Source organism: Coregonus lavaretus (assembly GCF_964263955.1).
Source record: "Coregonus lavaretus genome assembly, contig: HAP1_SCAFFOLD_2068, whole genome shotgun sequence".
Taxonomy (NCBI): Eukaryota; Metazoa; Chordata; class Actinopteri; order Salmoniformes; family Salmonidae; genus Coregonus; species Coregonus lavaretus.
In genome coordinates, this window is record NW_028159517.1 from 23,951 (window position 1) to 34,039 (window position 10,089).

The 10,089-nt window shown below is 46.6% G+C and overlaps 1 protein-coding gene across 1 annotated transcript; it reads right to left on the reverse strand.

Annotated features, from left to right (window-relative positions):
- Positions 1 to 205: 205 nt before the first annotated feature.
- LOC311122771 (aldehyde dehydrogenase, dimeric NADP-preferring-like) lies at positions 206 to 9,675 on the reverse strand (the record flags this gene model as incomplete). Its single annotated transcript, XM_084197092.1, has 10 exons — positions 206 to 519; positions 3,683 to 3,782; positions 4,150 to 4,316; positions 4,879 to 5,020; positions 5,372 to 5,489; positions 6,188 to 6,396; positions 7,478 to 7,563; positions 7,834 to 7,936; positions 9,127 to 9,255; positions 9,520 to 9,675. The coding sequence occupies 10 exons, from the start codon at positions 9,673 to 9,675 to the stop codon at positions 206 to 208; spliced, it is 1,524 nt and encodes a 507-aa protein (XP_084053218.1).
- Between the last annotated feature and the right edge of the window lie 414 nt (positions 9,676 to 10,089).

Genomic DNA, 10,089 nt, shown 5'->3' on the forward strand with positions numbered 1-10,089 from the left:
TCCAGAGGATCGGTGGTGGCAGGCTGACAACACTAACAGCAGCCAGGGGTTTGCACCGCCAAGGATTGTGTGTTTAGTCACAGTGTCAGACACACAAAGCCACACAAAAGACATTAGACATTATTCTAAAGCCAGGGGAACCAGACACAGGCACAGGGACATGTCTTTCGTTGAATGTACGTTGGCCAATACAGGTAGAGACCGGCTAGCGCCAGATTTGCCAGAGCCTCCAACAGGTGCAGTTCAGGCCACCAGCGATTAGCAGGATGGCTGTCAAGGTGACCAAGAGACCGAAAGCAAAGACGGTGGCCGTCACGGCCCACACGTAGGTTTTCCTAGAGAAGTCGACCAGTGGGGTCCTCATGGCCAGCCTGACCCTGCGAGCCTTCTGGCGGTTCTGGGGTGGGTACCGCGCCATGTTGACCTCCTCCATGCCCAGGGACTTGACCAGACACGCCCGATGGTGGCTGAACTGGTCAAAGGTGTGCTTCCCATGATACCTGCCTGTTCCACTCTGACCTGTGGGGTTCAGAGGTCACAGGGCTAGGGTCAAAGGAGGGGTCAGAGGGTCATGTGACTTGTTGTTAAGGATTAGATGTTAGCTGCATGACGCTCTAGCAGACTTTCTCCACCTCAGTCCCAAGGACGCGCAATTCTCCAACTCAGTCCCAAGGACGAGCTACTCTCCAACTCAGACCCAAGGACGAGCTACTCTCCAGCTACCCTCCAGCTCAGTCCAAAGGACGAGCTATGTTTGATGCTTGCTATTCCCACTGACCTATGTGGCCGATATGTAAGTAAAGTTAGTAAGTTATTTACAGTAGAAGTTTGCCCAAGGCTTGACTAGCAGGTGTTGTCCTGGACAAATGTGTGGTAGTGTTGGAATAAGGTTGTGTTAAGCATCACTACCATAGGCATAAAGTTAGGGGGGGGCATTGTTGGCTCGGCCCTAATTTATGTGTTCTCACCTGGAGCTGCACTAGTCAGCCCTTCCCCCTCTGAGGGGCCAAAATGTATCTCTCTGTTACATTTTAGTCATTTAGCAGACGCTCTTATCCAGAGTGACTTACTAACTGGATAAGAGCGACTTACAGTTAGTGAGTGCATACATTTGTTTTTTTTATACTGGCCTCCCGTGGGAATCGAACCCACAAACGCCATGCTCTACCAACTGAGTTACACGGGACCTACATCAAGGCAAAGTTACAGCACCCAGAGGACTGACTATTGTGACAGAATAATATTATAGTATCCATGTCTGGTATCTATCTGAAACTTGTCCCCTAAAGAGAACTCTGAAGCTTTCTATATGGATGTGTGATCTCTGTGGTAACTTGTATCTGTACAGGGTGAACTCTGAATTACTCAAAGGGGTGTTATGTTCCTCTCAGGAACTCTTGTCTTATTTACATCGGCCTCATCCCCCACACAAGCCTTTAGATGCTGTGACACCCTGTGGAGGTTGGGTCTTGGTGGTCAGGTTACTGTCAACTTGGTATCGTTTAATTGGTCAATGGGGGTTGGTTTTGGGTTGAGAAGGTTACACCTTCAGATGTTATACATGTAATTAAATGCATTTGTTCTCTCTCTCTTATCCTGTATCCGGTTCACTGAGGAAGGTTGTATGGTACATTCTAATTTCCTAGATCTTCCAGGCCTCTGGCCTAGTAAGCAGCTCTGTGTTCATGTTTTGTCCTGTAAGTTAACTTTAGGATCTACGCTACAAGTCAAAGGTTGTAGAACACCTACTCACTCAAGGGTTTTTCTTTATTTTTACTATTTTCTACATTGTAGAATAATAGGGAAGACATCAAAACTATGAAATAACACATATGGAATCATGTAGTAACCAAAAAAAGTGTTAAACAAATCAAAATATATTTTATACTTGAGATTCTTCAAATAGCCACCCTTTGCCTTGATGACAGCTTTGCACAATCTTGGCATTCTCTCAACCAGCTTCACCTGGAATGCTTTTCCAACAGTCTTGAAGGAGTTCCCACATATGCTGAGCACTTGTTGGCTGCTTTTCCTTCACTCTGCCGTCCGACTCATCCCAAACCTTCTCAATTTGGTTGAGGTCGGGGGATTGTGGAGGCCAGGTCATCTGATGCAGCACTCCATCATTCTCCTTCTTGGTAAAATAGCCCTTACACAGCCTGGAGTTGTGTTGTGTCATTGTCCTGTTGAAAAACAAATGATAGTCCCACTAAGCCCAAACCAGATGGGATGGCGTATCGCTGCAGAATGCTGTGGTAGCCATGCTGGTTAAGTGTGCCTTGAATTCTAAATAAAGCACAGACAGTGTCACCAGCAAAGCACCCCCACACCATAACACCTCCTCCTCCATGCTTTACGGTGGGAAATACACATGCGGAGATCATCCGTTCACCCACACCGCGTCTCACAAAGACACGCCGGTTGGAACCAAAAATCTCCAATTTGGACTCCAGACCAAAGGACAAATTTCCACCGGTCTAATGTCCATTGCTCGTGTTTCTTGGCCCAAGGAAGTCTCTTCTTCTTATTGGTGTCCTTTAGTAGTGGTTTCTTTGCAGCAATTCAACCATGAAGGCCTGATTCACACAGTCCCCTATGAACAGTTGATGTTGAGATGTGTCTGTTACTTGAATTCTGTGAAGCATTTATTTGGGCTGCAATTTCTGAGGCTGGTAACTCTAATGAACTTATCCTCTGCAGCAGAGGTAACTCTGGGTCTTCCATTCCTGTGGCGGTCCTTATGAGAGCCAGTTTCATCATCGTGCTTGATGGTTTTTGTGACTGAAATTTTCCATATTGACTGACCTTCATGTCTTAAAGTAATGATGGACTGTCGTTTCTCTTTGCCATAATATGGACTTGGTCAATAGGGCTATCTTCTGTTCTTTCATAGTTTTGATGTCTCCACTATTATTCTACAATGTAGAAAATAGTCAAAATAAAGAAAACCCTTGAATGAGTAGGTGTCCAAACTTTTGACCGGTAGTGTATATGCTTGGGATAATGCCTTGTAATGCTTGTTAATGCTTGTAACTTAAGCTTCATGCCTTGTATGTGAATCCATTCATTGTACAATGTTAATTAAATATCTGCCTTTGATATAGACAATTCTCAGACCAATTCTTGCTATTCGACGCCAACTCATTATCTAATGCTTGCTTGTATATTTTAATTATATTTATGGACACAGATCAACATTTTAATTGGTTAATTGCTTAGTCTTATTAGCTGCCGTCAGTTAACCAGCATCGGTCCAATACCGGCTAGCGTGCCAACATACTGTATATCCACCAGAGGTCTGGCTAGGCAGTTTCTAAAGACTGGCTAGGCCGTATCCCAAAGACTGGCTAGGCCGTATCCCAAAGACTGGCTAGGCCTTATCCCAAAGACTGGCTAGGCCTTATCCCAAAGACTGGCTAGGCCGTATCCCAAAGACTGGCTAGGCCGTATCCCAAAGACTGGCTAGGCCGTATCCCAAAGACTGGCTAGGCCGTATCCCAAAGACTGGCTAGGCCTTATCCTAAAGACTGGCTAGGCCGTATCCCAAAGACTGGCTAGGCCGTATCCCAAAGACTGGCTAGGCCGTATCCCAAAGACTGGCTAGGCCTTATCCCAAAGACTGGCTAGGCCTTATCCCAAAGACTTGGCCTAAGAGTAAAGTATTATAAGACATTTTTCTTACCTACACCCCCAAAGGGCAGAGAGTTGAGGGCGTAGTGCATCATAACGTCGTTGACCGTCACCCCGCCACTGGTGGTCTCAGCCAGCATTCGCTTTACCACCTTATTGACAGAGACAGAAAGAGGGGGGGAAAGCCAGATGTCTTTTATCAGCCCCCCATATGTAAATACATACTGTACATACCAAAATAAGTACAGTTGTTGTTGCCACAGTAACAGATGATCTTCTTACAGAATATAAACTGAATTTCAACAGGAGCTCAACTAAAAGTGACCCATGCCCAATCCCAAATAAACCCCTAAGCCCTATGCCCAATTGTGGAGATTTGAGTGGATTTGGCAGGTGTAAGCTCCACCTTGTCCTCTGAAGTTTCACCATGTTGCTTTATACTAATAACGTTCTCTAAGAGCTCCACAGGTGCACAGGCCCTAGTCCATAGCTGGCTCACTAGCTCCCTCCAGACCTTACCTTCTTGTTGGAGGAGAAGACGTAGAGCGCCAGGGGCTTCTCTCTCTCGTTGAGGAAGTGGATGGCGTCGTCTATGTCGCTGATGGTCACTATGGGCAACAGGGGGCCGAAGATCTCCTCCTGCATCAGCCTAGCCTGGGGGGGCACGTCCTTCACCACCGTGGGGGCTGAGGGGTCAGGGGTCAAGGTCGTTGACAGACCAAGCATAGCTCTCAAGTGTTTCAGAAATCCCAGCCGGAGGATTCCCAATTGCAACATTACGGGGAACTTTCCCAAAGTTCCAAGGCATTCCAGAAATCCCAGTTGGATAATTCTCAAAATGGTAAATTCTTAGTTTGGAGGATTCCCAGTTAGAGCAATCCCAGTTGGGCGATTCCTGGAATCAAGAGGGACTAAGTAGGGAGGGAATCCTCCAACTGAGCCACACGTGGTCCCGTGTGCCTCACTTGGTAGAGCACGGCATTTGCAACGCCAGGGTTGTGGGTTTGATTCCCATGGGGGACCAGTACAAATTAAAAATGTATGCACTCACTACTCTGGACAAGAGCGTCTGCTAAATGACTCAAATGTAATTCTCCAATTGTGATTTCTGGAAAACCTTGGAACTTTGGGAAAGGTACCGGGCATGTTGCAACCTTAGGTCAAATATATTGCACTATTACAATCAAAGTCTGCCAACTGCTAACTAATGTGTCACCAAATATCTGTGAACCCAATGAGACTGCGTACCGATGTAGCGCTGCGACGCGTCACTCTGCCCCCCTACAGCTGCTGTGTAGCCATCCAGTAGAGCCATTACGCGGTTAAAGTGGCGCTGGTTGATGATGCGGCCGTAGTCGGGGGAGGATTTGGGGTCAGGCCCATAAAACTCCTGGGATTAAGGAAAACAGTGTGTGGATTAGATGCTAGCTGAGAGTAGCGGGTTGGTACCTACAGTCAATCAGGGTTGGGGTCAATTCAGGAAGTGAATTGAAATTAAATTCACGAATTGGGAAAATTCCCATAGAAAACAATGGACCCCCCCCCCTCCCTAAGTGTTTTATTTATGAATCTAACAATTTTATTTCACTTCCTGGATTGACTGAATTGAAAACCTGAATTGATACCATACTGTGTTCAGTAACGTACAATGTAATAAAAGTAGTAATCCATTCACAGAGCTATCGTAGCATTCTTGCTAGCTAGCTACAGTAGAGACAGAGATAGAGATGAGGTAAGAGACCAGTAGTGTCTGCCGGATGCCCTCCACCACCCTGTTCTGGATGCTGGGTTCACACAGGATGTAGTCTGGGGCGATGCACGTCTGACCACAGTTCACAAACTTCCCCCACGTGATACGCCTGAGTGAACAAAACCAACATGGCAGAAAAAAATAGAAAATACACTAAAACCAAAAAAAAACACAGAGATCAAATCAATACATCCACATGAATCTTTTCCATACATATTTCATCTTTCGCATTCACCTTGAAACATTTTTTCAGTTTCAAGCCTTCTGATGTTGACGGTTTGGAAAAGGAGCTAAGCATGCTGTTGTCTCATTACATATAACGACCCCTTAGGGTTGAACAATTCTGGAAAAAAATCCCCAAATTCCCTAGTTTTTCAGAAATCCTGGGTGGAGGATTATATATTTCCTGATTATTCCCTTCTGGCTCCGGGAATCTTCCGAATGGGATTTCTGGAAAACCTTGGAATTTTGGGAAGGTTTCCACAATTTTGCAACCCTATGACCCTTAAACCCTGCTCCTCCCATCTTTCTCAGCTTTCTACATCACCAACTGCCACCGCAAAAACATTAGCCACGATGCTAAACTAATACACATTAGCTGAAACTGCCTTGCTAGGCAAAGATGCTAACTAGTACAAAACTCCCTATCAAAGTGCTAACTGCTAAAGCTAGCTCACTATGTCATCTCTCGCTGATAGTAACAGGTGGTGGGGCTGTTACCTTGACCAACAATATGGCTGCTATATTACAGAATACATGTACTACAGACCACATGTAAATATTACGAACTGCATTCGGGTTACTGACCGGCATGCGACTCTGAGGTCGACGTCCTTATCGATGTAACAGGGGCTCTTCCCCCCCAGCTCCAGGGTGACAGGGGTGAGGTGTCGGGCGGCGGCCTCCATCACCAGTTTACCCACAGTGCTGTTCCCTGTGTAGAAGACGTGGTCGAAACGCTGACGCAGCAACTCCTGGGTCTCTGACACGCCCCCACACACTACAGGGTACAGCTCCTGGAAAGACCCCAACGTTAAAGGGACAGGTCACCCCAGAACCAAAGTTGCTAAGATGCTTGCAAATTAAGCATGCTGTGTACTATCCCTTTAAGAGTGCTACGTACTATCCCTTTAAGTGTGCTGCGTACTATCCCTTTAAGCGTGCTGCGTACTATCCCTTTAAGCGTGCTGCGTACTATCCCTTTAAGCGTGCTGAGTACTATCCCTTTAAGCGTGCTGAGTACTATCCCTTTAAGCGCGCTGCGTACTATCCCTTTAAGCGTGCTGCGTACTATCCCTTTAAGCTTGCTGCGTACTATCCCTTTAAGCGTGCTGAGTACTATCCCTTTAAGCGTGCTGCGTACTATCCCTTTAAGCGTGCTGCGTACCATCCCTTTAAGCGTGCTGCGTACTATCCCTTTAAGCGTGCTGCGTACTATCCCTTTAAGCGTGCTGCGTACTATCCCTTTAAGCGTGCTGCGTACTATCCCTTTAAGCGTGCTGCGTACTATCCCTTTAAGCGTGCTGCGTACTATCCCTTTAAGCGTGCTGCGTACTATCCCTTTAAGCGTGCTGAGTACTATACCTTTAAGCGTGCTGCGTACTATCCCTTTAAGCGTGCTGCGTACTATCCCTTTAAGCGTGCTGCGTACTATCCCTTTAAGCGTGCTGCGTACTATCCCTTTAAGCGTGCTGCGTACTATCCCTTTAAGCGTGCTGCGTACTATCCCTTTAAGCGTGCTGCGTACTATCCCTTTAAGCGTGCTGAGTACTATACCTTTAAGCGTGCTGCGTACTATCCCTTTAAGCGTGCTGCGTACTATCCCTTTAAGCGTGCTGCGTACTATCCCTTTAAGCGTGCTGCGTACTATCCCTTTAAGCGTGCTGCGTACTATCCCTTTAAGCGTGCTGCGTACTATCCCTTTAAGCGTGCTGCGTACTATCCCTTTAAGCGTGCTGCGTACTATCCCTTTAAGCGTGCTGCGTACTATCCCTTTAAGCGTGCTGCGTACTATCCCTTTAAGCGGGCTGCGTACTATCCCTTTAAGGAGACATACAGTATTCTTCTACAGCAGACAAGGGAGAATAGAATAAGGACCTGGTCCAGATATCTTGGGAGCAGAGCTTTGAGGAGACTAGCAGAGTATTCACTCAGCTCAGACGGCTTCACCACAGCTGCATTGCCTACAGAGAGAGAGAGAATGAACAGTGTGTGAATGGGATGACATCACTAATAGTGTGTGTGTGAATGGGATGACAACACTCAGTGGTAGCAGAATGCAAGACAACTAGGGAGATGGATAATGGTGTGTGTATGTCGGTGAAGGATGAAGGGATGGAGAGACATAGCTGAATAAAAGACAACTACAGAGGTGGGAAAAGTAGGAGTGAAGGGGGCAGCTGAAGATTACACAGCTATGGAGGAATAGGGGGGGGGGGGGGGGGGGGGCGTACCTGCAGCGATGGCCCCGACCAGGGGCTGCAGGGTGAGGGCCCAGGGGTAGTTCCAGGCCCCGATGATGAGGACCACTCCCAGGGGCTCCGGCTGGATGTACACCTTCAATTACATTACATTCAATTCAACTTTATTAATCCCCGGGCCCTCAGTCAGTGTCTAAATCATTTACATACATACACAGTTAGAAAAAAAGGTTCCAAAAGGGTATTCGGCATCCCCATGGAAGAACCCTTTTGAGTTCCAGGTAGAACCCTTTTGGGTTTAATGTAGAACCCTCTGTTGAAAGGGTTATTCAAATGGGATAGCGGCAGAACCAATTTAGGTTATAGATATAATTTTGTTTCTAACAGTGTAGTTAAGTGTAAAGGACTGCTGTAAATGGCTGCTGTAAAGGACTGCTGTAAAGGACTGCTGTAAAGGACTGCTGTAAAGGACTGCTGTAAAGGACTGCTGTAAAGGACTGATGTAAAGGACTGATGTAAATGGCTGCTGTAAATGGCTGCTGTAAAGGACTGCTGTAAAGGACTGATGTAAAGGACTGTTGTAAAGGACTGCTGTAAAGGACTGCTGTAAATGGCTGCTGTAAAGGACTGATGTAAAGGGCTGCTGTAAAGGGCTGCTGTAAATGGCTGCTGTAAATGGCTGCTGTAAATGACTGATGTAAAGGACTGCTGTAAATGGCAGCTGTAAAGGACTGCTGTAAAGGACTGCTGTAAAGGACTGCTGTAAAGGACTGCTGTAAAGGACTGATGTAAAGGACTGATGTAAATGGCTGCTGTAAATGGCTGCTGTAAATGGCTGCTGTAAAGGACTGCTGTAAAGGACTGCTGTAAATAGCTGCTGTAAAGGACTGATGTAAATGGCTGCTGTAAAGGACTGGTGTAAAGGACTGCTGTAAATGACTGCTGTAAATGGCTGCTGTAAAGGACTGCTGTAAAGAGCTGCTGTAAAGGGCTGCTGTAAAGGACTTCTGTAAAGGACTGCTGTAAAGGACTGCTGTAAAGGACTGCTGTAAAGGACTGCTGTAAAGGGCTGCTGTAAAGGGCTGCTGTAAAGGACTGCTGTAAATGACTTCTGTAAAGGACTGCTGTAAAGGACTGCTGTAAAGGACTGCTGTAAATGGCTGATGTAAAGGACTGCTGTAAAGGACTGCTGTAAAGGGCTGCTGTAAAGGCCTGATGTAAATGGCTGCTGTAAAGGACTGATGTAAATGGCTGCTGTAAAGGACTGATGTAAATGGCTGATGTAAAGGACTGATGTAGTGCTAAGACAGGTCGTCCATACTGTACCTGGTCTGAGATGGTGAGGAGGCTCCTCTCTACAGGCCGAGGAGCAGCCCACTGGGCCAGCTTCGACACAGCCAGGCTGATCTCATTCTCCAGGCCGATCAGCTCCAACAGCGGGGTGTCGTACTGGCTCTGTGGAAACGCAAGGTGAGGTTTATTGATGTGAGATATGGGTATTTCCACAGTAAACCTCCTGAACAATTTAGCAAAATGATCAACATGTATAAGTCCATGTATTTGTACAGTTACTCCCAACACTTTAAACTTTCAAAGGCAGCCTGAGGAAGAGAGAATTCATAGTTCAGAGCCGTGTTAGTTTGTGACTTATTTACAAGGCTGATGGCCTCAGACTACCACAGCTCCAATTTATGAACTACTGTATGTTTTGAAGCTTACCCTGTTGATGTCCTGTTTGAGGGCAGTGGCGATCTCTCCCTGTCTGTCTGTGATCATCCTCTGGAGGGACTTGAGCTGCTGAACTCTGAACTCCAGGGGTCGCGACCGCCCCGCGAGGAAGGCCTCCCTGGCCTGCTGCACCACCTGCCTCTCCATGGCAACCGGTCACCAGCACACACCCGGACACACAGCCACTGTAGAGTACACACAAAGTACACCTGTTCAGACAGACACAGGGACATGTCACTAGAATACACCTGTTCAGACAGACACAGGGACATGTCACTAGAATACACCTGTTCAGACAGACACAGGGACATGTCACTAGAATACACCTGTTCAGACAGACACAGCGACATGTCACTAGAATACACCTGTTCAGACAGACACAGGGACATGTCACTAGAATACACCTGTTCAGACAGACACAGGGACATGTCACTAGAATACACCTGTAATGTAAAGTAGACAGACACAGCGACATCCTTACACTTGTATCACACATGACTATATACTGCATCTAACTAAATGTCTTATGAAAGATCATTGTTTTTAATAATTACAGTATAT